The sequence below is a fragment of the Lontra canadensis genome, unplaced genomic scaffold, assembly GCF_010015895.1.
Source record: "Lontra canadensis isolate GAN:19392208 unplaced genomic scaffold, GSC_riverotter_1.0 scaffold59, whole genome shotgun sequence".
NCBI lineage: Eukaryota > Metazoa > Chordata > Mammalia > Carnivora > Mustelidae > Lontra > Lontra canadensis.
This window is the reverse complement of record NW_022631053.1, coordinates 2,520,102-2,547,761: the sequence shown is the minus strand read 5'-3', so window position 1 is coordinate 2,547,761 and position 27,660 is coordinate 2,520,102. Positions and strand designations below refer to the sequence as shown.

The 27,660-nt window shown below is 49.3% G+C and overlaps 1 protein-coding gene and 1 pseudogene across 1 annotated transcript; both read right to left on the bottom strand.

The window, feature by feature from the left end:
* Positions 1-709: 709 nt before the first annotated feature.
* LOC116878896 (keratin, type II cytoskeletal 75) lies at positions 710-11,116 on the bottom strand. The gene is made up of 9 exons (XM_032876714.1): positions 10,574-11,116; positions 9,614-9,828; positions 8,597-8,657; positions 8,158-8,253; positions 7,142-7,306; positions 5,193-5,318; positions 4,830-5,050; positions 3,267-3,301; positions 710-1,346 (listed from the first exon to the last, which is right to left on the bottom strand). Exons 1-9 carry the CDS (start codon positions 11,069-11,071, stop codon positions 1,108-1,110), a joined length of 1,656 nt encoding a protein of 551 aa, XP_032732605.1. The 5' UTR covers positions 11,072-11,116; the 3' UTR covers positions 710-1,107.
* An 11,542-nt stretch (positions 11,117-22,658) lies between these two features.
* On the bottom strand, positions 22,659-26,931 carry LOC116878753 (annotated as a pseudogene).
* Positions 26,932-27,660: the final 729 nt, after the last annotated feature.

Here is a 27,660-nt window from a genome sequence, read left to right as displayed (position 1 = left end):
TGAGCGCTGAGCCCACTTCCTCTAAACCCACGTGAGCGGTCCCCAGTCTGGGTGATGCCAGGCTCTTGCCTTATGGGAGGGGTTCTGGAGACTGTAAACTCAGGAATGTGGGAGCTTCCTGGATGCCTCACTGCCCCCTGCAATTATGGGTCTCAGCGGCTCCTCCGCTTGCTGAAAGCACTGCCCCCAGGGCTGACTTTTAACTCCTCTCCTGGCCTGTTATTTCTTTGCTCAGGTCTGCAAGTTTGAAGCTGTCAGGGAACAATCAGCCCCTTTGCTGGAGAAGGGCTGGGCTGCCCACCCTACGTCAGTGTCCTTAGAAAACCGTCTGTGTTTGGGAGGGGATGGTATCGCCCTGAATGACATACAGAGTTGGGAGGACAGACAGAGCTGCCCAGGGGCTTGGGCTTCTCAAAGAAGGCATTCCAACAAGAGGCAGGAGGAAGTGGGCAGAAACACCATCCTGGAGTCTGGCTGGCAGTCAGCTTCCCTCCATCCCTCCATCTCCCCAGCCCAGCATTCTTCATTCTGAGGGAAGTGAGGAAGATCTGATGTGCCCTGGGCTCTCTTTGTGGCCTAGGGAGGAGGAGAAATGTTCTGTGCTGCATAACCACGCCAGACAGAAGGCTGGACACCAAACACATTACACATGCATTTAATAGACACATCCCTGGGAGGGAAGAGAGCTCTCACTCCCGGCAGGCAGCTTATAAGCATTGTGGGACAGGTGGGCTGCCAACCTGGCATTGAGATGGCCTGGGAAACACCCACTCCCCATCTTTGCATCTGGAAGGTGGGGAGGAAGAAGGAGGAGTTGAAGGGGGGTGGTCTCCGCAAGATAAGCCATATGTAAATGTTGAGAGAGGGAGGGCATTGGCACAGAGAGGGCGGGGGGGTGGGGCACTCTGGGGACTGTCAGGAGGGCAGAGGCTAGCTTAAGCTGGGGAATAGGGTTTAGCCAGGACACCAGGCTTGCTTCCTGGCAGCACAGATGGGCCAGGGGAGAAGAAGGAGAAGGACCCAGGTATCGTGTCTGTGAGTATAGACAGGCCAGGTCAGCAAGCCGGCAGGCTTCAGTGCAGGGGTGGGGGAGTGGGGTGGCTGCTTTTAATGCTTGTAGCTCTTCCGGCTGGAGGATGTGGTAGAGACAAACTTGACACTGGAGCCACTGCTCCCAAGGCCCCGGCTGCTACTGGCGCTGAAGCTGGAGCTGCCCAGGCCTGAGCCCAGGTTGTGCCCAGCGCTGGTGGTGAAGGAGTAGCCGCTGCCCCCACTGAGACCCAGACTTCCGCCTCCAAGGCTGCTGCCGCTGCCGTAGCCACTGGAAACAGTGGAGGTGACCACAGCTGCCAGAAGAGAAGAGAGAGAGTCAAGACCCAGGGCAGGAGAGAAGAGACCTGGAGTGTCAGGGCCCGTGCCCCTGTGTCTGTGGGGTGAGGGTGTGGTTGTCTGGTCAGGCAGAGTTTTGCCTCCTTCCAGGCTTCCCGCCCACTTAGTGGGAGCTCTTGTCTGTGCTCAGCCTGGTCTTCCCTGGGCCACTCTTCCTGTCTGGAATGGCTTCCTGCTTCCTCTCTGCTACTTGGCGCTTAGCTGTTCCTTTCAGAACTTAATGGAGACTTCTTACATTCAGGAAGCGATTCTATTCCACGTGACTTTCCCTTTGATCCCTTCACACTCCCCTGCCACTCTGTCCCCTTCTCCTTCTGTGGGCCTGGCTCTGGCTTCTCTCTTCTTTCCGGGGGGCACATACACATTTCCCTCGGTGTCCCCAGCCTCTGCACCCTGAATCCCAGAATGGAGCTGGAGTAATCTTGCTAGACCAAGTGACAGATGACCCACTGGCCAGCCAACTCTGCTCCCATTCTGCCCCGCTCCCCAACCTGCTCTTTTTCTAGCTCTTATAACCATGCATCACCTTCAACATGCAATCCCTACACTGGGCTCTTCAGAAGGGAAACTGAAATAAAAATGGATGGTTACAGAATGAACTGTGTCCTCCAAAAAAAAAAAAAAATAGGTTGAATTCCTCACTTCCAGTACCTGCGAATGCAACCTTATTTGGCAATGGGATCTTGCAGATGGAATCCAGTTAAGATACAATCATCAGGGAGGGCCCTACCCAATAGAACTCGTGTCCTTATAAGAAGAGGAAGGACGTCCACATGAAGACAGACACATAGGGAAAGGGCCATGTGATCACAGAGCCAGAGATCAGCATGATGCAGGGCAGGGAGCACCAAGAACTCTCCAGAAGCATGACACAGTACATTTCTCTTATCTGAAGCCCCCCAGTTTGTGGTACTGCAATGCGGCAGCCCTGGATAACAAACACGGACTTTCATGCGCTTTCAAGAGAAAAGGAACATTAGAAATTACAGCAGCCATCCCCAAAACTAGCTCTGAGGGTCTCAGGAGCCACTAGACAAGGATATCAGTGAAGGAGGACAGCTGGGTAGTTTAGAGAGCTCTGCCTTCTAGAGTCATCTGTTGACATAATTGTTGGTTTTGTGAATCCTGTATCAGGAATACCAAACTCACTTATAGGATGCAAGCTGGAAAAGTCATCCCAGTCGGCCTCATGATGCCAGCAGTGAGCTCTGTGAGTGACCTCCACCCTTAGTGGCATGGGGTTGCACCAGCTTACTACCACCTCTCCCTTCCCGAGCAGCTGCACCCACCTACCCTGTCCTATGCACTCTTGCTGCCTGGAAAAACCTGGGTGACCTTCTGCAGTTATACTCTGTAAACTGGAGCGGCAGGGCTTCTCCCCACACCATTCCCGGAAGGTGTGGCCTTCCTGGCCATGCCCTTCGGCCCAGCGTGGAGGCTCCCTCCACAGGCTGAGGGCACAGCAGGCTTTCCTAAATCCTGTCCATAATGAATGCTCTTGTCTGATCTAGACTTTCACCTCCAGTGAGAAAGGGGTGAGGTCCTGGGAGGTGGGGGGCGGAACCTGTGGGTCTAAACCCATGCGGAGGGGTCACAGAAAACCTCTGCTCACCCTCCCTTTGGTGCTCTGTCCCTTGCAAAGAGGTAAGAAGTGGGACATTAAAGACTCTCTCCTTAAAAAAATTAAAAAGAAAGAATGAAAAAGACTCCTAATATGGCTCTCCTTTTAAAGAATTCAAGACCTCAAACCTCAAAATGAACCCTGTCTGAGGGGGGTACACTCCGATGATTGTGCATGCCCTCTGCCCTCCCCCGTGATGCCACCTCCCTGCCCCAACCACATGCATGTGAACTGACACAGAGGACGTCATACTCACAGATGTTAACAGGAAAAACGCCCTCTCCGCTCAGCCTGATCAGGGGGAAGAGGGAGAAGGAACGTTACTATTATGTCCAGCAGCTCGTGGGCATTTAAAATCACATTTTTGTAATGAAGCACATTGAAAAACCCTCTATTATTTTTATTGCAGCTGTGAGTGGAGGTTGAAATAATTTAAATAGTAGTAGTATTAAAAATAACAATCTGGAGGAAAACCTGTAATCTCAGAAACACATTTTTTTGGGGGGGGGGTTCAAACTAGGTAGACACCTGGAGGAAATGAAAGGGAATCATACACTAGAGTGGGCTGGAAAGGCAGGGCTCCTTAAGGAATAAGATTTCCCTCTCAACAATGGACCGTTGTCAGGCATGGGGCAGAGCCTGGGGTGATTAGAGGTGTGCAGAGGAGACTGAGTCATAAACATAACAATAACAATAATCAGCCCATTATTGTAGCAACCAGAGTAATTTTGCTTTCGCATGCTAAGGACAGAGCTGGCCTTCATTCATAAACACATACTTAGAACATTAAAAAGGACTACATACCTGTTACCCACATTATGCCACTTAATTCTCTTCATGACCCCATTCAGTAGGTGTCGCTACCTCCATTTGATGGATGGGGAAACCGAAGCTCAGGGAGGTGAATTAATTGCCCGTGTTCACAAAGCTAGATTTGAAGCCAGACTCCCTTTGCTCCAAAGCCCATATCTATGGCCACAAAACTGAATGATCACTAGCATTTTTTGACACTTGTTATGGATCGTGAAATGTTCTAAGGAGTTCATGTGTATTCCCTTATTTTAACACTCTTTTTTTTTTTAAAGATTTTATCCATTTATTTGACAGAGAGAGATCACAAGTAGGCAGAGAGACAGACAGAGAGAGAGGAGGAAGCAGGCTTCCTGCTGAGCAGAGAGCCCGACTCGGGGCTCCATCCCAGGACCCTGGGATCATGACCTGAGCCGAAGGCAGAGGCTTAACCCACTGAGCCACCCAGGTGCCCCTTATTTTAACACTCTTAATAACATATAGGATGGAAACCACGGTTAGCCTCATTTCATACGTGAGGAACAGAAAAGTAAAGTAATTTGCCCTCGGTCACACAGCTCGTAATCGGCAGAGCACTGAACTTTGGGGATCAGATGATTTGCCTCTTTATTCCATCACAAAGAATCTGAGGACCAGAGAAAGGACACTGGCTTTCCTGAGGTTACGTAGCAAGTTGGTGGTAGGCCTGTCTGCCCAAATCCTGGGACAGTTTATTCTCATACCAGACCTGCTGCGTAACACAATTTCTCCTTTGATAGAATTTTATTACTTAGGACCTGATCAGATGCTAGATTTTTATGGGGTGTGAAAAGCAGTTGTGCTTCAAATAATGGCATTTGATAATGAGTTACTAACCTGGAAAGAAATTGCACCTGCTTGTTTTAGTTTTTTTTTTTTTTTTCTTTCTCATAGCCCAGTTCTGTCTGCATTCCAGGAGAAGAGGTTCCACAGCAACCTGAGCCCTTAGGCATGCTTGCGCAGCTGGAACAGGTGGTGCATCTGTCCTCACCTGCACTCCTCGCCCTCCAGCAGCTTGCGGTAGGTGGCGATCTCCACGTCCAGGGCCAGCTTGACGTTCATGAGCTCCTGGTACTCGCGCAGCAGCCGGGCCATGTCTTGCTTGGCCTTCTGCAGGGCCTCCTCTAGGTCCACTAGCTTGGCCCGGGCATCCTTGAGGGCCAGCTCTCCACGCTGTTCTGCGTCAGCGATGGCCGTTTGCAGGCTCGAACACTATAAGAAAAGGAGGAAGCCACGAGCCTAACTGACAACCCCTGGAGGTGTGGTGCTTCTTGGGTAGGAGTCCTAGAAGCATGGCAGGATGACCTGGGAGAAATGAGTGTGCAAGGAGCTCTTGGCCCTGCCAAAACTCTACCTGTTTCTTGACGCTGTCGATCTCGGCTCTCAGCCTCTGGATCACCCGGTTCATCTCAGAGATCTCTTGCTTGGTGTTGCGGAGATCATCGCCGTGCCGGCCGGCTGTGACCTGCAGCTCCTCATACTGATGGAATCAGAGCAGAGTGAGTCCCCTTGTCAAACACCTGGACTGGGTACTCTCCATGTGCACAGCCTGGCCCTCAGGGCCACCCAGAGGCCCAACCATTCGCTGATCATTCACGCACTCCCTTGCTCAGTCATTTTGGTGGTATTTCTTAGCCCCACCTACCTGTCAGGCACGTGCCAGGCTTTGGGAGTATCACGGACAGCATCATCAGACCCATGCTTACAGTTTATTGGGGGAAATAGATGTTAATGAAATATTATTGAATTTACAGTTCCAAACTGGGATGAATGTCCCTTAGGAAATGAATGGGTAGTGTAACAAAGGAATCTGATCCAGATATGGAGTTGTGGGGAGGAGCTCAGGGAAGTCCTTCCAGAGATAGAGGTGCTCGAGCTGTGTGCTGAAGGGTGGGAAGGAGTGATCTAAGTGATAGGCTGGGGAGAAAACATTCCAGATCGGGGAGATAGTCTGTGTGAAGACCCTGGGGCAGGAAGAAGCATGGTGAGCTCTGGGCAGGTGGGAGTAGGAGAGAAAAGGTGATTTGGTTAGTGTCTTTTAGGGATCCCGGTCACGGGACATACATCCAGACCCATGTGACCATGAATTTTGGTAGCTCTCCAGACGTCAGTGTTGGGGGTGTTGGATGGAGCCAGGCTGAAGGGTGCACAGTTCTGAAGACTTTGTAACAGGATCCCCCATCTGTGGGAGCTCTCTACCTAGTGGGGCATATCCAGGATGCACTCATTTAGGAGAAACAAACGCCCCTGTCTCCAGCCCACACATTTCCCAGGGAAGAAGAGCCTCTGCCCAAGTGAAGATCTGTCTGGCTTTGAAAGTGCTGGGTGGCCCACCTGCTCCATTTCTAGATACATGTGGTTTAAGGGAACAACAGGCCCTACCAACAAAAGGAAATGTTCACTGTAAATCTCAACCACTATAAATTTCAACTTAGGCACATCTCTCCTCCATTCACCATCTGCCTCTGCCTCTAAAGGGGATGTCCCTCTGCATTGTGCACCCCAGGACCTGATACCCTCTTCCTTCCTACCATGTTGCAGTGGTAGCGACTAAGGCAGTGTGCACAGCAGGGCAAAAGATGGAAGCCACATGTAGGTGAACAGCTGGCCTTGAGAGGGGTCTGCACTGGTCAGAGAGGTGATCTCATGGATTGGACTATCCAGTCACTACAACCTCCAATGCCAAACCTTCTTCTGGCCATCTGTGACTTTGGACAGTAGCTCTCAATGGTCATCCCAATGCCCCTTTTTTTTGATAGAGTCTTTTGCTCAGCAAAGTCCTCATTTCTATCTTCTGGCCCCCGTAGGATTGCTTATTCTCCCTTAAATGCCTCCCCCGTCCTTGGCCATCTATTGTCCCTGGATGCTTCCAAATGCAAGGAAGACCCACCTCTTCTTGGAAGCTTTTTATTAATAAAAAATAAACTGTTTGCAGCTTATTTATTTGCAACTCTGAAATGCTGCTTGACACAAGTGTATTGAATAAATAAGCCATTTAGAAATAGCTCTGTGATTCTTTCTTGGTTGTTTTGGAGTCTCACCCAGGCCCAACCAGATCATAAGTGATTTGGGGACAAGGGCTGACCTGAGCACCCAACATTGCCTGACCACATGGTAAGGGGTATGGTTAGGTTTCCACACCCATTTCAAGTTGACTTTTCATAGCACCAGACACTTCTGCCATGTTGAAAGAAACAGAAAAGCTCCTGTATTCCCTGATGCTCATGGCTAATAGTTAAATGATTATTTGGGGTTTCAGATAACACTAGTTCTGGAACCCATCACAGAGGTGCCTACACTCACCTTGGTCTGGTACCAGGACTCAGCCTCGGCCCGGCTATGGTTGGCGATGTCCTCGTATTGGGCCTTGACCTCGGCGATGATGCTGTCCAGGTCCAGGCTGCGGTTGTTGTCCATGGACAGGACCACAGACGTGTCACTGACCTGGGTCTGCATCTGGGATAGCTCCTGTAGAGCCAGAAAATTCAGCATCACCAAGGCATAAAAAGAAATGTTCTTGAAATCACAGGACCTACTACCTGTCTAGGTCAGGAATCCCTTCTTTGCTTCCCTCGGAGGGATTCTTCCAGCCCTTCCCTGGGCACTTGAAGCCATTTAGGGACTCCAATGCCAATCCCAGAAAAGTTTCCGGGTCATAGATCAGTGCGATGAGGGGGTGTGCTCCAGCATAGCTTCTCAAGACACCCACCTGTGTGTTTTCCCTGAGAGTTCAGTTCCCTGAACATTTCCCTGAATGTTCTCTGGTTCAAATTATACTGAGTTGAATATGACATATGTTGATTCATATGCCAGCATAAAAGCCTTCTTTAGGATACGGTGAGTTTTAGGACCCTGCTTCCCCCTGTACAGTGTGACTTCATCGTTCCCTACTTCTTTCTCTCCTTCAAAGACCCAGGTCTCTGCCTTCAGAGTGGCAGTGCCCAGAAGGAGGCATCTTCAGAGGACAAGAAGCACCCTGAACTGAGGGGTAACTTGCCTTTTCTGAACTTTTCTGGGAGAGGAGAGGGAGAGGTGTGTCTTGATTCCTTGGAAATGCTACCCAGGGATCTGGGATTCAAGAATCAGCACTCCGTCTTTGCTGCCATGGGGTGGGGGAAGCAGCCTCAGAGCTGGAGTAGGGTTTAGTGTGGCAAGATTGCAAGCAGTTCTCCCAGGTGCCCATGACCACCCAAGCCCCAGTTTGGACCATCTGGGGCAAGATGCTAGATGGAGGCCCCATAAAGATGACATTCTTTGCAGCATCCTTTTCTCCCCAGGCTGCAGACCTAGGAGGGACAAAAACATTTGCAGGCTCTTACGGCCTCAAAGAGCATCCGGAAGAAGTTGATCTCATCAGTCAGAGAGTTGACCTTGGCCTCCAGTTCCACCTTGTTCATGTAGGCTGAGTCCACATCCTAGAACAACAGCACAGGATGCTCCCCTGAGACCCGGCCCCAAGCAGTGAGTCCTGAAGAAGTTGGGCAGACTCCTCCCTGGCCCCTCCAGGTTAGATTTTAGTAAACTCTGGATCTGGGGCTTGGGGATGTGGTGGGTGATTGTAGAGAACTGGGGGCTTGAGTCTCCTGAGCTAACAGAAACCCTAGCAGGGTCAGGGGAACATAAATACAAAGGGAGCATTTTGGCAGATTTGAACTCTCCAGATACTCTGAAGGTTTCTGTGCCATTTCAAGGGTCAAGTCACTGCATACTCCAAGATTCAGTTTCGAATCTTCTCCTTTGAGAGATATTTCCACCCACCTTCTTCAGGGCCACAAACTCATTCTCTGCAGCGGTGCGCTTGTTAATTTCATCCTCGTACCTGTAAGCACAGAGGAGAGGGGGCGTGCTGTTGAGCAAGGGTTCAGTTGAACTCTTCCCCGACTGAGGAGCATTTCTGGTGTAGCAAGAGTTAAGAGACCTCAGATCCTTTCCAGCTCTTCCACTGACCTGTGTGTGACTTGGGGTGATTCACTTAACCTCTATTTCTCCCTCTATAAAAGGGGAATCATTTCTTCTGCCAGCAGTTTTTTCTTCTTATTATTCCTTTTGTAAGAGTAGAAGGTGAGCATGGAACTAATGGGAATAGAAATACGTACTTATGCAACTCAATCTTCTTAGAGATGCACAACTGCAGTCTTTAAAAAATGTTCCTTCCTCTAGTGGCTGCTGGAACTGCGGGGTAAATTTTGCTTGTTCAGGAAGGAAACCATTCCTGGTAGATTGTGAGGTCTTTTCACTGAGCCTCAGAGCAGCTGTGTGATTAGCATGCTTTCAGTAAATAAGAGTGGCTCTAATTCAGAAACCAAGGGTAAGCCAGCTAAGGAGTTAGGGGGGACAACACTTTTTATTGGATATCTCACCTACTACTGCAGCATAGATGATGGCCAATCAAATTTTGCCTCCCCCAGGAGGATTGCCTCATTTACCCTGGGAATGCACCAGCTCAATAATAGGGCCCCGTGCCAGCAGAGTTAAAGAATATTTTGGCTGTGAAATGGTATCATGCTTTCCAGAATAGCCATGTTATGTTAGATGATGCAGACATCCCTTTGTGGTCATGTGGACAGGTCAGAATAGGCTTCTTGTTAATAGCGATGGGTGAGATGCAAGTCTCTTTGTTACTCTATGCCATGCTATCTTCCAATCACGGGATAATGACTCCAAGTTCCAAACCTCCCTGTGGGCACTGGTATTTGCTGCTTTGCACCTTGCTGGTCCTATTAAAAAGGAGTCCTGAGACGACTGTGTGTGGCCAGCAGCCCGTCTTCCCCTTACCTGACTTTGAAATCTTCCACAACGTCTTGCATGTTCCTCAGCTCAGCGTCCAGCCTGCCCCTCTCTGTGGTGATGCTGTCCAGCTGCCGGCGGAGGTCATTGATGTAGGTGTCAAAGAAAGGCTCCAGGTTCTGCCTCACTGTCTTGGAGCCCTGCTCCTGAAGAAGCTCCCACTTGGTCTCCAAGACCTTGTTCTGCTGCTCCAGGAACCTCACCTGGAGGGAGGGAGAATGAAATTTTTTTAAAGATTTTATTTATTTATTTGACAGACAGAGATCACAAGTAGGCAGAGAGGCAGGCAGAGAGAGGAGGAGAAGCAGGCTCCCTGCTGAGCAGAGAGCCCGACTTGGGGCTCGGATCCCAGGACCCTGGGATCATGACCTGAGCCGAAGGCAGAGGTTTTAACCCACTGAGTCAACCAGGCACCCCGAGAGAATGAAATCTTCAGAAATTGGGGAGGCAGTGTCAGACACTCCAACTGATAAGGGAGAGAAGAAAAGTCCACCTTTCACATGATACCCATCTGTCAACTATATAAGTGACCACTCCAAATCAGAATGGGAAAATCCTTGACACTGCCCCACTGTTCTCTGGGGCTTCCATAGAACTGGTGTGGTGGGCTTAGAGGTCTCTAGGGGTAGGCTCTATTCTTGGGTTGAGTGTCTTGACAACACCTGCTCTGAGTGAGGCTAGTTGGCTCAGTGGAAACTCCTCCTGTGGAGAACAATGTAGCTCTTCCCTCGGTGTTGGCTAAACCAACTGCGTGGCTCCCAGCGAGGATGAAGGAACTTTCCACAAGGTCCCGTGGGGCCATCTGGCCCCGCTTGCAAGGTACTTATTGAGTGGATGTGTTTTTCCACAGGGAGGCCATTGCCTTACTGCTCCCTGTCCGTGCGGAGGGCCTCTCCAAGCGTTCCCGCCACCCCACTCCAATGGCACACATGCAACCCCCCAGCTCACCTTGTCAATGAACGAGGCAAACTTGTTGTTGAGCGTCTTGATCTGCTCCCGCTCCTCTTTCCGCACCCGCTGGATGGCGGGGTCGATTTGCAGGTTGAGGGGAGTCAGGAGGCTCTGGTTGACGGTGACCTCTTGGATGCCTCCAGGTGGGCAAACAGGGAAGCCGGAGGCCCCGTAGCCTCCTCCGGCTGTGCCCCCATAGCCAAATCCACTGCTGACCCCAAACCCACTGCTGGCCCTGCCACCAAAGCAACCTCGAAAGCTGCTGCCGCACCCCCCAATGGAGACCCGCCTGGTGCCCCCCAGGTTGTAGAGGCTGCGGCTCCCGAAGCCGACCCCAGTGCTGCTCATCCTGCCCAGCCCCGCACCGCCGCCTGCAGAGCGGACCACGGAGACCGAGCTGAAGCGGGAGCGGCCGGCGGCTGGGGTGGTGGCCGAGGCCGCACTGAAGCTCCTGCGGCTGCCGGTCTGGAAAGTGATGCTGGACTGCCTGGACATGGTGCTGAGCGAGGCTGTCGAGGAGAGCTCCTGACACGGGCGCGTGTGACGGGGGTGGGGGGGTGGAGAAGATGGGGCACCTGGGGAGCCCAGGGCCGCCTTGGCTTTTATGGGCCTGCGGGAGGGGTGGGGCACTGCCGAGGGAGGCCTCTGATGACATCCCCCAGGCATTCGCCAGCCCTGAACTCACGCTCAGCGCCCCTCCGGGACGGTGTCAAGGCCACTGGTTGGTTCCCTGGCATCCCTCCCCCACGTGGAAACTCCTTTCCAGTCGCAACTTGATCAGCAGACGAATGAGAAGCATGCTAATTGCTTTCAGTCATGTCCTAATCATGCATCTCTTAATGGGCTCTAAAAACACCGCCTCATTTCTAAACCGCTTCCTTAGGCCTGGGACCCACCCCCTCCTGGGCAAACATCGTGTGTCAAAACAAGTGCCGCAACTCCCTGTTTCCCAGGCCTTCCTCTTCCCACCTGTGCTTCCTGCCCCTGAGCCTTTTCTCACCAAGTGCCCGCTGTGTCCCCTGCCCCACGCTGTCCTTCCAGGTCCTAAAAATCCTGCTTCACACTCACCTTTCTTAGGAAACCATCCAGTTTTGATTGCTCCTTTGTTTTCCTCATAAGCTTCCTTCTCTACAGTGTAGGTCACACTTGATGTCCTGGAGTGGGCGGCCATGCACACACATATGTCCTGTCTGCTCCACAACAGGACTCTTGGGACCAGCCCCTCTGTCTGTCTGCTGCAGAGAGAAGCTGTGAGTGTGGGGCGATGGGTTTGAGTCCCAGCCCCACTTATTCATCGTGAGACCCTGCGCTGCGCACGAGCTTTCCCCGAGCCTCAGTTCAGGTGTCTGTAAAGTGGGGTTTGTGACGAGGATTCGTGTGGGAAAACAACTGTTGCAATGCCTAGGACGTGCAAATGCCAAGGAAGCATTTGTGGAGACTTCTCTCCTTCTGGTGCATCAAGCACGTATGAATGAAGAGCCAGCCGCATGTCCCTCCCTGTGGCAAGTCTGGTGGGGATTTGAAACGAACACCATACACGTTCTTTTTCTTTAGTAACAGGCTTGTGGTATGAGTAGGAAGACAGAACTGAAGTTCATTAATTTATACAAAAGTGATGTACCATAAACTGCCTCCCAGCTCTATCTGAGGCTGCCTTATTCCAGAAACTTCCCAGACTGATCACTCCGGCTGAAGGCCGGGGGTCCCTGGCTTCAGTCTTGATCGTAAGAGCTCTGGGGGTTGCACTAAGTGGAGGGTGCCCAAGAAATTGTCTTGTTTTTCCCTGTTCGTCTTGTGGACTGAGCCCACATCGCCGTCAATGGAAACCAATAGGAAGCCTGCAAACTTCTGGCCTCCCCTTTCTTTTCCTCTCACCCCATTGCTTCTACCCTGGGGTGGGGGAGCCAAACAGAGAAATTGTTAGGTTTTCTTTTATCTTACTGACCGCTTGCTCCTTGCACTGGTTTCAAAAGCTAGCAAAGCGAGAGAGGAATGGCAGTATATTCAGTTGCCGGAAACTGTGTCCCTGAATGGTAAAATCAACAGACCAGTGGTACCCATCTATGGAGAAGTTGAGCCAGATTCCTTGGTCTTCCCACACAGGTGTCCTTTCAGAGATGCACGTGGAATGATGGGCTAGCTGACGCTCACCGGCCTGGAATGACAGCTTGGCCCTGGTTCATGGAGCTCTTTCCTCCTTGCGGCTGAAGCGAGCAGGGGTGGGGGGAGCTCTCCTCCGTGGAGAGATTGTTTGAGAGTCTCAGTTTCCACAGGGAACCTATGAATCATAGCTTTTGTTGATACAGGGCAAGAGGAACATGGGAGTTTTCTCACCGGGTTGTCGGGGTGCCCAGGTCTGAGCCAGGTGGTTCATGCGTCTGGGGCGGAAAGAATAATTGTCTTTGTTTTCCGTATTCATCTCATGATAATCTTTCTCCCAGAGAAGAGACACTTATTTCCTGACCTGTGCTGAGGAAACCCTTCAGAGCTTTCCACCAACAGAGGCCAGTGGAGAGGTTTAGGGAGCTCTGTAGCCTATGGCAATGTGGGGCCACCTCCACTTTCTCCCCTCACGCTTCCTGTGTGGGAGCTGACTCCAGTCCGCCTTCCTGCCTGGGTCCTTCCTTTCTTCCCTATGCCCTCTTGGGGAACCCTATTCCCAGGCATTACCTCTCGTCCTGTTTCCATTTATCATGTGTCTGGGGCGGCCCCCTTCTTCCCCTCCCTCCTCTCTCTAATTTTTCCACCCGGACTGTTTCCAGAGCTGGACTGTCTCCCTCACGGACTTTGGTGACATAGATGGAAATGGAAAAGCCTCTGACTTTTGTTCTTCCTTTACTCCCTCTTCTATGGCCTTTGACCTTCATGGTGGCTTTCTCTCCAGTGAACGATGTCTACATGAATGCCGAGGATACCCCAGCCTCCCTGATAGCCTGTGTCACTGTCCCCTTCAAAACCTCAAAACTTGAGACTATTAATACCGTCTTCTTTCCTTTCTGCCATGGAAGGTTGTCTGTTTTGATATTAACCTCCTTTATAATTCTGCCTACACGTCACCCTCAAGAAGGCTTCTCAGATGAACTGCGCACAGGTATTGACCCCTTTCTGCATGTTTCCTGAGACTACCTGTTCAGGCTTGCCCGTCACTGTGTATTTCCACCGCTTTGGTTTTCTGGTGGTCCAGGAGCTAGCTTACCCCTGAGGGTTAAGGCTGTTTTTCTTCCACCACCACCCCTTGCCCTGGATTTGCCTCCTACCACCCCATATGGAAGGTGCAGTTCACCCAAGTTAGGTTGACTAGTTCAGAGAAGAACTACATACTCTTCTCTGTTCTCCACATCTCCTGAGTTCCTACAACGTGGTGTTCCTGGGTCTGTCCGGAGGAATTTTCTGGAGGTTTTGGGGAGTGGTGGGTCAAGGGCTATGGTGTGTGCTCTGCTGCCCCAGGTTGTTCCCCATTCATCCAGCTCAGGGTGGGCTCTCCCATCCCCAGAGGGACACTGAGGTCCTTGGTGGTGGTAGATTTCAAGGAGACCAGGCTAGAGTGGCAATCAGGGCTGTGGAAGTCGGTGGAGGAGGCAAGGAAGGCACGGAGGCATGCCTCCCGAGGCCGAAGGAGTTGGGGGGGCAAACCAAGGAGATTTGGCTTCCAACCAGCCAAGGCCAGAGAAGGTAAGGCAGGCTTGGTGGGGACAGAAGGGATTAGGTAATTCCTTAGAGCAGACAGTTTTGAGGCACAGAGCCAAGTCCCTGAGTACATTCTCAGAGGACGCAAGCCCCAAACCACCCCCCCAATCCTTCCATACACAGGGATGGACCGCTCCTCTAGTTAATAACTATTTCTCAACACCTACAGTGTGACAGACATTCACTGTTCCAGGCACGGGAGATACAGTGGTGAATTAAGTGTGCACAGCACCTTCCTCCTGGAGTATGTGCTGAAAGAGAAAGGGGAGCTGAGGCTGTCGGGGCAGGTAGGGGGGCATCCCATGTGGCTCTGCCAGTTTACAACTCCCAGGGGCTGAATGGAGAGAAGAGAGTTCTATTGTGGTGCTGCCGGAGACGTTGCAACCAGAAACCCTTTCCCACTTGGGTTGTTGGTGCATGCCAGGGCAGCCCACTCCCTTCATGTCTGGGACATCTGAGAGGCACCACCCGGTCTGCCCCTGAGGGGGTCAGACTCTCCATCCCACGGTCCCCTTCCCACTGCGTTAAGGGGCAATCACTGCTGTCCAAAGGGCACCAGATATGCCCGTCACTCTCAAGAAGCCACCAAGATTCACCACTTGGGACCTCTCCTTGCTCATGGCCAGACCTCGCTTGATCCACTCCCTTCTACTGTCCATATAATCAGGCCTTTCCATGGGGCCCAGATTTGATGGGCAGGCGTGTGCCTTGGGCAAGCGGGAGGGCAGCCCTCAAGTCCCCTTCAGCCAATTTTAGTGACAAAACGGGATGCTCTTTTCATTCAAGTTTGTGTTTAAGTGATGGTGGAACAGCCCCTTCCCTCCAAAATCAACTTCTCCAGACACACCCAACAGACGTGCACGTGCAAAGCATGAACACACGGACACGCATGTCTTAAGAACATTCATGGAACAACAGTCTTGACGCGACGTGGTAGCAACTGGGTGTGTCTAGAGACTGGGTGTGTCTAGGAAGAGAAGTGACAGGAAGGAGTAGGGCCAGGCCTTTGAGCCCGAAGGAGCCTCAGTGATGAGGGCACCCAGGACAAGAGCCATCTAAAGGCGATGCAGCTGTCTGGTAGCCTAGCAGGAGTCCTAATTCCCTGGGCTGCCCACATTTGCCCGGAGCCTCCCTCACTTCACAGCCAGTGAGAAAAGTCCCATTGCCCAGGAAGCACAGCTGGGTCCCTTCCTGGAGGCATGGGATGGTGCAGTGCCAGCATCTCCAGGCCCCCCTGTGGGTCCCACAGAAAGCAGGCATAGGGATTCAGACAAGACAGGCTTCAGGTGTGTCTTGGCTGCCACCTCTGACCACTTTAATGGCTTCATTTGTTCCCTGGATCAGGGCGCTTCACCAGGTCCCTCCCGCTGGTGCCAAGGAGGAGCAGCCAAACAGGGACACTGCTGGCAGAGGAAAGTGGGGGCGACTGGAATGCCCCCTATGGCTCTTCCTGGATCTCTGTGAATAGAGAGCACAATACCCAGAAACCCTGGACAGGTGGAATGGCACGCTGCCACGGTCCATGGGAACAGGCTGGGTGGGCTGGATGACACTGCTGCACCATGGGAGGCTGTTGACACCATCCACTGGCTCCTTCCAGGGCTCAGGGGTGCTTTCAAGGTCTGGGGTATTTGTCACCAGCTGGGAAGTAATAGCCAGAAGCTGTGCAGGGCTTGGCACCACCTCAGGGTCTCGTAAACTTGGACAGCACGGAAGCCCTTCCCTCCTTCTTGCCTTCCAGTGCCATCCCTCACTCCTGGTCACATCCGAGGGGTACTGCTGACCGGTGCCTTCAACCGAGGTGCATCTGTTCAACTGTTCATTTATTCTTTCAATGAATACTGGTTGGGACCTACAGTGTACTAGGTACTGGGCTACCCCAGCAGAGGAGACGCTGTTATCCCTACTGCCTCAAGTAAAGGAGCCACCATGATAGGGAGTCACTGTGTGAACACGAGCAGGCACGGCCTGTGCATGGGGAGCTCTGGGATGCGGGGCAGGGATCCCTCCTCCTTGGAGAGCAGGCTGTGATCTGGGGTCTAGACCCCCTGGACCTTGCTGTTTACTTCAGCTCTAGAAAAGTTCATGACATGCCTTCAAGAGGTTCCCCATTTCTGGATGAGGAGAGCGAGGTCCTGGAGTCCCACATGAAGTGGAGAATAAGGCTGGAATCAGGACTGTCGTCTCCTGTTCCCTTGTACAGGGTCTGGGTCCATGTCACAGCACTCCTCAGTGCGCTAGACATAAAGGCATTGTTCCACGTGACTCTCCCCGTCGCGGGCCTACTGGGCTGTGAGGAAGAGAAAATGGATGCCTATGGTGCAGTGAGAGTCATGTAAGAGGCCCTAGAACAGAACTGAAGATCTGCAGTTCAAACCGTGCACATTGTGATCCGATCACAGGATGGACCTTGAGGGCTTCACATGGGCCTGACTCCCTCTGTGGGCTCCAGAGACCACGTTTCTGGCACATGTATGAGAACGCAGCCCGAGTGTAAGAGGAGAGACTGGGGCACTGGCTTGGTTTAGCATTTCTCATGGATAAATCACAGAGTGAATCCATCTGTGGATACTCAAGATGGGATTGCATTTATCTGCTGAACGCACACCCACTTGTCTGTAAAGTTGTGTCTTACTATGTGAGACATCTCTGCTGCATCATTCACCGGGGAGTTTCTATGGGCAGTTGCTTCTGGATGTGGGGCTGTGTTTTCCACTATCCCCTGGAGGGCCTGAGAGTTCCTGCCTCATGGTGGCTGTCACACTGGGCCACCTGACTCCCAGCTGCCCTGTGGGTACCACGTGAGCACACACTGATGCTGAGGACAGTGACAATGGATGATGATGTCAGGAAACTGAGAGCCATTAAGCTGGGAGTGATTGAGTCAAGGTACACTGGAAAGCAGGTAGCTCTCTGTGCTCTGCTTTAAGAGGGATAAACGCTCGAAAGCCCAGAGACAGAGGGTAAAAAATGTAAAAAAAAAAAAAAAAAGAATGACTCATGATTACCAAAAAAAAACCCATTTCTTAGAGGAAGCCACGCAGCAGAGGACACTTCGAATTAGCTGGCTTTCTTTGTGTGCACTCAAAGGGCAATGGATGGATATGCAGCTTTGCAGGGGGGGCTTCAAGGGTGCAAACCCAAGCATGTTTCTGGAATCAGTTGGGATGAAGCAGTTCTGAAAGGCCCAGCACCACGTATTTGATGCAGGTTTTATCTGAGCAGCCCAGATGCTGCTGTGACCTGCCTTCCCGGAAAAAGGGTGAAAGGGGGCGTGACCCCACAGACAGGTGTCTCAGCAGCCTCTGCGTGATTTCCTGTGGTGGGTATTCTGGGTATGCTCCCATTGGGCCAATGAGAGACACTAACTCCTTTTAAAGGAATGCATCAAAATGCTTTTCCTTCCCCCTCTCTCCCCCTGAGGGCTGGTTTATTAAGCAAGAGTTGGCCAACTTGGAGTGAGCCCAGAGACTAATGAATATGATGAGGGAATTGGGAAATAGGAGGTATGGGGAGCAGGGAAGAGCACTACAGTAGACCAGTCAGTTTCTTGGTTGTTGTTGGAGCTGCCAGCAGATACCCTTAAACCTCAGCTAGAAGAATTCAAGTCAGAATCCGAGGGCCTCTGGACTTTAATGGTCAACAGGGAAATCTTCTCTCCAGAGAAGTGGTGAGACTTCTGTAGATTCTTTCTGGAATGATATAGAAGATATGATTCTGCAATAAATGGAGTTCTTTCTTGTTTGTTTTGGTTTGTTTTTTCTCTGGAGCATTTAATGTCTCTTGAGATAAGCACTCATACTCTGCATCCTGATAAGGTTGTTTAGGCATTGTGGTATTTAAGGATTTGGTTTTAAACTATGATTTTCCTACATCTTAAAAAATTTCCTCTTGATCACGAGGGAGACAAACCATAAGAGACTCTTAATCTCACAAAACAAACTGAGGGTTGCCGGGGGGAGGGGGGTAGGAAGACGGTGGTTGGGTTATGGACATCGGGGAAGGTATATGCTATGGTGAGTGCTGTGAAGTGTAAACCTGGTGACTCACAGACCTGTACCCCTGGGGCTAATAATACCTTAGACGTTAAAAAAAATTTTTTTTTAAATTTCCCCTTGAAGGGACCGATATCCACCTAGCCTCTCCAAAGTGGATCTGACATAGCTCACATAACTTCATAATTTTGCACACACTGTCCTTGTCTTCTGGTGTGTGTGTGTGTGTGTGTGTGTGCGCGCGCAAGCATGCACATGTATATGTGTTCTGGCTCTGCCAGGTAAGAGGGATTTTTTTTTTCAAGGGTAGGCACAGGATTCAGTTGAATCCAAGATGAACTTAATAGTGTTCCCTCCTTTCTTTAAATTATTTGCAGTGTCTATGATCTGGCTATGCCACTAGCCATCTGAAACTGTATTGCTGGGTAGCTTTGTTGGGTTGCTGAACCACACAGGGTATATATAAGGTTTGGGAGATATTTTGTGAAGGAAGGGTAACCTAGGCTAAAGACAATCACATTCCACTCATCACTCCCTCATCATTGAAGAATGAATGAGAAGTTAGAGTAGGGAACATAAGGCTTCATAGACAAGCAAGCGCTCTCAGGGAAAGGCAAGACAAAATAAAGCTTGGACAGAGTCCCGAGCTGGGGGAGTAGAGAGCCGTAAGCTCGCCAGCTTGGGTAAAAGCAGTCATTCCTCTTCCTTCCAGTGTGGGCTGGGGTTCTCAAGCTGAAGGGCAGCGCAGCTTGGTGTTTGCCCTCAGTGTGTGAGTATGTCACCAGCTGAGGTCATCATCTGGCAGATGCGGGCAGATCCCCCAGCTAGGTGAGGGGCCCACTCCAGTGTCTGCTGGCAGCACCCCATGGTATGGCACTTCCACCAGAGGGCAGGCAAAGCAAGGAAGGGCTGGAGTGGTAGGGGAAGGCAAGCTCAGTCCCTCCTCTCCTGCACCTCTCCCCGTGATGGAGCCAGAGTCCTGTGCAAGACCACACATACCTCTCTAACCCTGGGGGAGAAGGAGGGAGATCAGTCCTTGGATGCTGGTTCTGTCTCTTACTCATTTAACCTCATCATTGTAACTGGGATAAAGTATAGTGATGTGAGTGGGTCCAGAAATCTGTAATTCTCAGGCACTGCCTTCCAGTGATAAGAAAATACGATGGAAGAGAAAGGGTTCTCATTCATCACAAAAACTCTTTGAGATGCCTAGGGACCCAACAGCAACTGTACCGATGGAACAAAATGCACAAGAATGACCAGAAAAGATTGAAAACAAACAGTAGGAATTGCTGTACCAGAAACCAACATGGAATAGGAAGCATTAGTAATTACAATGGTGTGATCATGCAATGAGATCAATGGAGCAGAAGAGAAAATCTATGAATTCAGCACGTAATGAAAGTGGTATTTTTTAGTTTTAAATAAAGTATAACTTATTTTTTTCTTTATTTAAAATGTCTGTTTGTGTTTGGGGGGTGGGTGGAAATGAGGATGTTTACCTTTATGTTGCAGAAACGTACAAAAAGGAAAAGAGCCATTATCCAAATTCCCACTCTTTAGTATCAATTGCTATGATTATTTTAACTTATTTACTTTTATCCTTCTTTCCAAGCTAATGTCTTTTAATAAGTCACATATAGAATAAATAAGCACGATGTCTTTAAAAAAAAAAATCCATGGCTCAAAGTCCTGCTAAGATGGCTAACCAGCTGGACCTGGTTTGTCTCCCTCCCTCAGGATCAATCTTGAGAAATTTTAGAAACACGTGGAAGGCCCGGGAACTAAAAACTACGAGTGACAACCACAAAAACTCTGATGAAGGCCGGGGGGCTCTGAGGTTGTTTGAGCTGATTATAGGGGCAGGTGGTAGCAGCAGCCTGGGACTGAAGCCTGAGGTAGCAGGGGGAGGGGGCTGTTTGGAGGGAAGGGTCTAAAGTTTGGTCCTTGTCTACTGTCTGCCTCTTTACAGTAGAAATCCAGAGCAGCAGCCCAACCACCAATGCCCTTGTCTGCAGGTCAATATGAGGACAGATTTACCTACTTCGTAGTTCAGGTTGCCAGATTCAGCAAATAAAAATACAAGATATACAGTTCAATTTGAATTTCAGATAAATGATACATAATTTTTTGGTGAAATATGTTCTGTGCAATACTTGGGACATACTGAATTTCTTATGTTGTTTCCGTGAAATTGAAATTTAACTGTATGTCCTCTGTTTTGGCTGGGTGGCCCAATTCATAGGTGACTGGGATAGTAATGCCTGCCTTGAGTATCAAACCTGCTGGTAAGCAGTTGGCCTCCGTAGAACTTGGGACTCATTTGGGCTTTACTCAAGGATGTGAGGGAGGCCTGTAGGGTAACCAGCTGTTATGGAGCTTCTCAAATGGGGAAGGAGAACCGGAGTCTGAGCCTGACTCATTAGAAGTTTCCCTGTCAGCTTTTGGGATTTTGTTCAGCGTGGCAGTTCCTAAGCTCCTCTTCCACCATACCCTTGACCTCAAACTCTAGAGCTGCATAATAGAAGGGTAGGGAGGTCACTAATATTCCAAAGTCTCCCTCAGCTCCAAACTTCTGCCTAGCAACCTAACCTGTTCAGTAGTAAGACCATTTCCTACCTGTAGACAACCATGGAATAAAGCTAGACTGCAGCTTGCTTCAGCTTGCTTTACCCCAGGGAGTGGTGGGGGAGGTCTTTTCTGTGGCTTCAAATTAGCAAAATATTATTATAACAGAATTACTTACTATTTTTCTCGTGAAAGTTTCTCTTCCATTTTATTCCTTTGCATACAGATAACTCGGTATGGAATGTCTGGTAGCCATATTCTAGAATAAACTTGTGTAAACATAGCTTAAAAGATAGGAAGCTCATTTCTGTGCAAAAGTCAAAATTATAACCCTGACACCAGTATCTGGGAAGATATGAATGAGCCTCCACTATCTGCTTTTGCTTGCCAGAACTTGCATGAAGTTTACACTGAAAATGGCTTTTGGGTGTCCTATCACAAAAGCAGAGTGTTCCCCAGCCAGAACCACCCCCATGCTAATCTGAGAGCCATCTGTCAACATGGACCATCTTTCAGTCTCCTCTTTTGCCAACAGCACTTCAAAACAAAGTCTCCAACCAACACTGCTTGGAGGTTTTATTAGCTCATTCTATTAATTTCTTGACAGCTTCACTTTGTTTCAAGGAAATCATGACCTAATTTAAAAAGAGTCAGATTCCCCGTGTTTAGGTGTACAGTTCTATGGATTGTAACCAGCATGTGTCAAGTTCTTCAGTGTGACCCTAATGCCTTTGCGTGCAAAGGAGCCTATTTCAATTCATTTACTGCTCTGCTCCCAGGCTTTCAATACTTCCACCCCACGGGGTTATTGGTTCAGCTGATGCATCCGAGAAGTTACTTAAAAGCAGAAACTTTGCAGCAAACCTTTTTTTATCACAGAGCCAAACCAAGCATTTTGCCTTCCTACCAATTGGCCTCTGTCCTGCTGGATCAGTGCAGTGTTTTCCTCGCGGTGGCTGGGGCTTGGGTGGAGGAGACCAGGCTGAGGACCAAGCTACGGAGTGACCCAGTTGGAAAAACAAAACCCCTCAGTTATCAGATTATGCTAATCTACTTTCCAGGATCCCGACTTCCCTTTCTCTCCTAAAGCTTTTTAGAAGATTCCATTTTGAGAAAGAGCCCTGAGTGGCAGAGGGCTGAATAGTTGCTGGGAGTCATACCGCCCACAGGATAGCTAGTATCGCATAATGTTGACTGACAGAGTTCGGTATGAAGCAGGATAAGTTGTCAGTGGGGCTGAGAGAAGGTTCCGCAAAGACAAGGATCAGGTGGGGATGGGACAGTTTCAGAACCAATACGTAATCAGCTACAAAATCTGACAGAATCTTTATTTGATGCTTTATTTAACACAATGAAAGAAAGCAGAAAGCAAGCATTGCAGGACTATGCAGGACTATAAATGTGTGCCTGAGAGGGTTGTGTCAATACTACTGAGGGACAGTTCACGGGGGGATAACAACTTGTCATATGGGGAACTCTTGAGTGTAGCTCCAACAGGCAGGACAGTTAGAAATCAAAGGGAAGAATCCTTATTCTGTAGCATGATCCACACTGAGTTTCGGTTTTCAAGAGGGGCATAGGTCATTTTCACCCCAGAATCGTGGAAGACGGAGACAGCTGATCATAAGATGGGCACATCAAATGGACATGTTCTTGTCTGAGTGTCAGTGATTTTTAAACTTCTGATGGTGAATGATGGGAGCTCAGATACAGCTGGTGTAGACAGTGAAAATGAGAAAGAGGACACATCAGCTGTAACTCAAGGGCCGAGGGACGTTTGAGGCAAGAGAGAAGTGGCCTGAGAGAGGGCAATGCAGCTGTAGACAGGGACAATGTGGGACCAAGAGCCGATGGCAGGACTTAGAGCTTGTAGCTCTTCCTGCTGGGGGATGAGGTGGTGGTGTACTTGATGGTGGAACTGCTGCCTCCAGAGGAGCTGAAGCCACCCCCCATGCCTCTGCCACTGCTGGAACTGAAGCCAGCTCCAAGACTGTGGCCGCTGCCATAGGAGTAGCTGCTGCCTCCGCCCAGGCCTGAGCCACCACCCATACCGCTGGCACTGCCATTGCCACCAGCACTGCCATAGCTGCCAGACTATGGTGGTGGACTGCACCACAGCTGTGAAGGAGAGAGGGACAAAGACATACAGGACACAGTGAGCTCATTCTGCCAGCCTCAGTCCAGTCAGAGGAGCACAAGGGCAAGGGAAGGAGGTGAGCAAAGGTACTTACAGATGTTGATTTGTCCAACACCTTCACCACTCAGCCTAGGAAGGGAGAAGACACGGGGGGCATGAGACATCAGAGAGCTACCAAGGGACCAGAGTGGGAAGGCTCGATGTGAGGATAGCCCATGGAGAAGCTGCCTTGGAAATGGTTCTCTGAGAGTAGCCACTATGGCCATAACTAGGGTGCCTTCAACTTGTGTTCATGGCCCGACATCCTAAACCTGGATCCAAGATGATTGAGGGGCTTCTGTGATGAGTTACCCACCTGTACTCCTCGCCCTCTAGCAGCTTCCTGTAGGTGGCGATCTCCACAACCAGGGCCAGTTTAACATTCATCAGCTCCTGGTACTCCTTCAGCAACCTGGCCATGTCCTGCTTGGCCTTCTGCAGGGCATCCTCCAGCCCAGCCAGCTTGTTCTTGGCATCCTTGAGGGCCATTTCCCCATGCTGCTCAGCATCAGCAATGGTGGACTGCAGGTTGGCACACTAGAGGAGGAACACAGGCAGAAAGAACTTGAGATTCAGTCCTCTAGAGGAGACTAACCACACTTCTTTCTAGTGAGGAAGAATTCTGGAGTGTAGAATTGGGAGAGAGGGAACCCTGCATCTTCCTGTCTAGCTGTTTGACTATCTGCTAACCTTTTCACATCTGAGCTTGTTTTTAATCCCCTATGCCTTTTGTATTAACCACCTGTATGAGGACATGGATAGTGACTGATTGGTCTACAGTCTACACATTAGAAGAACTGGACAACTGGATTTTTTTGAGTGTTGTCTCCAAAGTCAAATCTGGATCACAGACACAAATGTGTCTGGCACGTCCACAACTAAATTTGCACATTAAAAAATATGGTCCCTTGAGGAGGTGAATTTTCCATAAGACTATTGAAACCCTGCTCTCATTCCAGCTCAGAGTCACATGTTTGGAAAACCCTGCTCTCCCCGTTTACTCTTGCCTCTTTTTTTGAATCATGAGCAGATTTGCAACATCTTTTCTCAACTCATACAGCCTGCCTTTCCTCCCCATTTGTTCCTTTGCAGCTCCCAGTACAATCATTCCTCTAAGATCAATCCTGTTGCTATGCTTCTGGCCCATAGTCTATTCCAGTGACCAGGAGAGATGTTTCTATGTGTTTGTATCATGCTCTTGGGATTGGGCCCATTTGTCCTGAGAGACCCAGTGGCACTTACTAAGGACAGCATGGTCTTTCCTCCCTTGTAGGTTCTAGTGCCCAGAATATGTCCAAATGATGGTTGATGACTGGCTGATGTCTAGTAAAGAGATAGTACTATTCTTCCTTTCCCCACTCCCACTCTCTGCTCCATCCTACCTGCTTTTGGATGTCATCAAGTTCAGATATCTGTCTCAGGATCATTTGGTTGAGCTCAGTAGTTTCCTTCTTGGTACTGTGTAACAAGGTGGTCTGTTCACCTTGACCTGCAGGAGTTCAGAAGGAAAGAAAGGAAAGTATGGGCTTTCACATATGAACAATGGCTTTTAATTCCCAATCATTTAATAAGTTTGTACCAAATAATATTACATCTCTAAGAAAAGTAGATGGCACAAGATTATCTGCTGTTTCACAAATGAATAGTTCTGGAGGATCACTGGCACATAATGTTGTAAAAATCAGTGATGTTCTTCATATCTATGGTATTCACAGTCAGGGAGAGGTTAAACGCAAAGCTCAGGAGTACAATGTTATTAAAATCTTTTTTTTCTTCTGTTTTTGGCTTTTGCTTTTTACTCTTCCAGCCTTCAACAAAGGGAGTGAGACACCTAATCTTGATAAACTCACCATCTTTGGGTGAATTCATTTTGTGCTGCTTCATGCTTATTGATTTCTCCTTTGTATCTAAAAAGAGGAAGAGGAGAGATGCTTGAGCCAATGAGTAAAGAATTTTTAAAGAGCCTGTCTTGACCCAACCTTTCACATTTAATGGGTGGTTCTTGAATTGAACTATCAGTTCACGGAGCCTAGAAAGTGACTACTCTCTCATTTTCTCCCTTAATGTGTACTTGGTGATGAAACCCACTGTCTATTTTGTTTATTCTGATTTTTCTTAGGCAATAATTTACCATTTTTATTTCAACTGGGTATTTTTTCCTAAGCAATCATGCCCACAACTAAACCTGGCCACTCATAGACTTGAAATATGGGCTTCAGAAACAACCTCTTATCTCTGAAGTTCTCCACCAGGACTGCATGCATCTGAACCCTGAGTCCAGGCAATCATTAAAGGAGGGAAGACATTCCAGTTGCCTCCTGAAGTTGTTGAGGTACTGCTCACACATAGACTTCAGGTTTGGCCTTATGATCTTGGTGCTCTGATTCTGAAGGTGGGTTCACTTGGTGTCTAGTAACTTGTTCTACTGCTCCAGGAACCACACCCAGAAGGAGACAGGATGGTCATTTCCCAGACATAGAAAGAAAATAAGATGTTTGTACTGTTAGATTTCTAAATAGGTCAGAGTGGTCTCCATGGTGCTGGGCTACTAACCAATGTAGAGAGGTTCCGTTTGGGATGCATGTTCCCCAAATCTTTTTCCTTCTCAACCCACAGATCTCCCCAATGAAATTCCCCCAAAAGACCTTTGAGATGTTCCTTCCCTATAAGTTACTGTGGCCATCAATGATTTTTCATCACTTCCTCTCCTTCTCTTGACAAGAAGAATCACAAATGTAACTTAAAATAGTTTTTACCAGATAACATTGTGCAAAGCTTTTATTTTCCAGAGGATGTCAGTAAAAGGGATGCTGAATGTTCTCTAATGATTCAATTCTAATCTAAACTTCCATTTAGTGTAAGTATCTCTCTGAAAACATTCTTGATAGATGGTCATGCTCTGTTTCTAGAATAAATTCATTTTTAATGGAATATACATACTTGTGCATATCAAATATTTCTTTTTCTCATATGGACCAAAAATAATATTATCTTTCTTTTCTTCTTTTTGCTTTTCATTTTTTTCTTCCTACCCGGAGCCTCAGAGCAGGTTATGACTGGCCTTTTCTTTGTATCTCATCATAGACTCTTCAGTGGTAAATGTTAACCCATTCCATTCTCTCACTGCCTTCTTTTGCTTCATGCTTATCAAAAGTAGAGTATTCTTCCCTGGGAATGATGAAGGACACGTAAGAGACCCAGTGGTTTTAAATGATTTCCATCACCTTCTGCCTGTTGTGAACATGGAGCCCACCTGGCATCCTAGGGGAGAGCAAGTCCCAGTCCCCTTTTCCCTCCCTTCTTCCCGAGTTTCCCCCTGGTAGAACATTGGTTAGTTGTCTAGTTTGGGGACTCTGGAATCCCAGTGGAGACAGGTCCTCCTGACTCACCTTGTCGATGAAGGAGGCAAACTTGTTGTTGAGGGTCTTGATCTGCTCCCGCTCCTCAGTCCTCACCCTCTGGATGGTGGGGTCGATTTGCAGGTTCAGAGGAGTGAGGCGACTCTGGTTGTTGGTGACCTCTTGGATGCCTCCAGGAGGGCACACGGGGAAGCCAGAGCTCCCACAGCCACCAGCAAAGCCAGGTCCACCACTGAGCCCAAAGCCACCACCAGCTGCACCACCAAAACCAAATCCACTTGCGGCTCCACCTCCATAGCCAAAGCCACCTTCAACTCTGCCGCCATATACACCACTGATGACACAGCTGCCCCCTCCGATGGAGATCCTCTTGGAGCCACCCAGGCCATAGAGGCTCCTGCTGCCAAAGCCAGCTCCTCCACACACTCCACTGAGGCCACCACTGCCCCTGGAGTGGGACACGGAGACACTGCTGAAGCCAGAGGGGCAGACCCCTGGGACTCTGGCTGAGTAGGCACTGAAGCCATGGTGGCTGATGCTTTGGCTCTTCATGGTGGATTTGCTAGACATGGTTCCTGAAGAGGATAAGGCTGAAGAAAGCATGGAATGCTGGAGGGTAAAACTGAGAGGAGGAGGAACATGAGATGCTTTCCAGAAACCACTGTGCAGGGTGGACTGGACTGGGCTCATCCTGAAAGGTGATTTTGCAAGTTGGGTAGGACTGGCTATTAAAAACAGTGAGACTTCCTCAGGTACACAACCTAACCCTACACCTAAAGGAGCTGGAGAAAGAACAAGAAAGAAACCCTAAACCCAGCAGGAGAAGAGAAATCATAAAGATCAGAGCAGAAATCAATGAAATAGAAACCAAAAAAACAATAGAACAAATCAACGAAACTAGGAGCTGGCTCTTTGAAAGAATTAATAAGATTGATAAACCCCTGGCCAGACTTATCAAAAAGAAAAGAGAAAGGACCCAAATAAATAAAATCATGAATGAAAGAGGAGAGATCACAACCAACACCAAAGAAATACAGACAGTTATAAGAACATACTATGAGCAACTCTACGCCAACAAATTTGACAATCTGGAAGAAATGGATGCATTCCTAGAGACATATAAACTACCACAACTGAACCAGGAAGAAATAGAAAGCCTGAACAGACCCATAACCAGTAAGGAGATTGAAACGGTCATCAAAAATCTCCAAACAAACAAAAGCCCAGGGCCAGACGGCTTCCCGGGGGAATTCTACCAAACATTTAAAGAAGAATTAATTCCTATTCTCCTGAAACTGT

Excerpts from the sequence above, each read along its gene's own strand:
- LOC116878896 (XM_032876714.1), bottom strand. The coding sequence starts at position 11,071 with ATGTCCAGGCAGTCCAGCATCACTTTCCAGACCGGCAGCCGCAGGAGC. Across the intron at positions 5,319-7,141 it reads AGTCCTGGTACCAGACCAAG|TATGAGGAGCTGCAGGTCAC; the intron begins GTGAGTGTAGGC and ends TGATTCCATCAG. Across the intron at positions 3,302-4,829 it reads CTGGAGGGCGAGGAGTGCAG|GCTGAGCGGAGAGGGCGTTT; the intron begins GTGAGGACAGAT and ends CCCCCTGATCAG.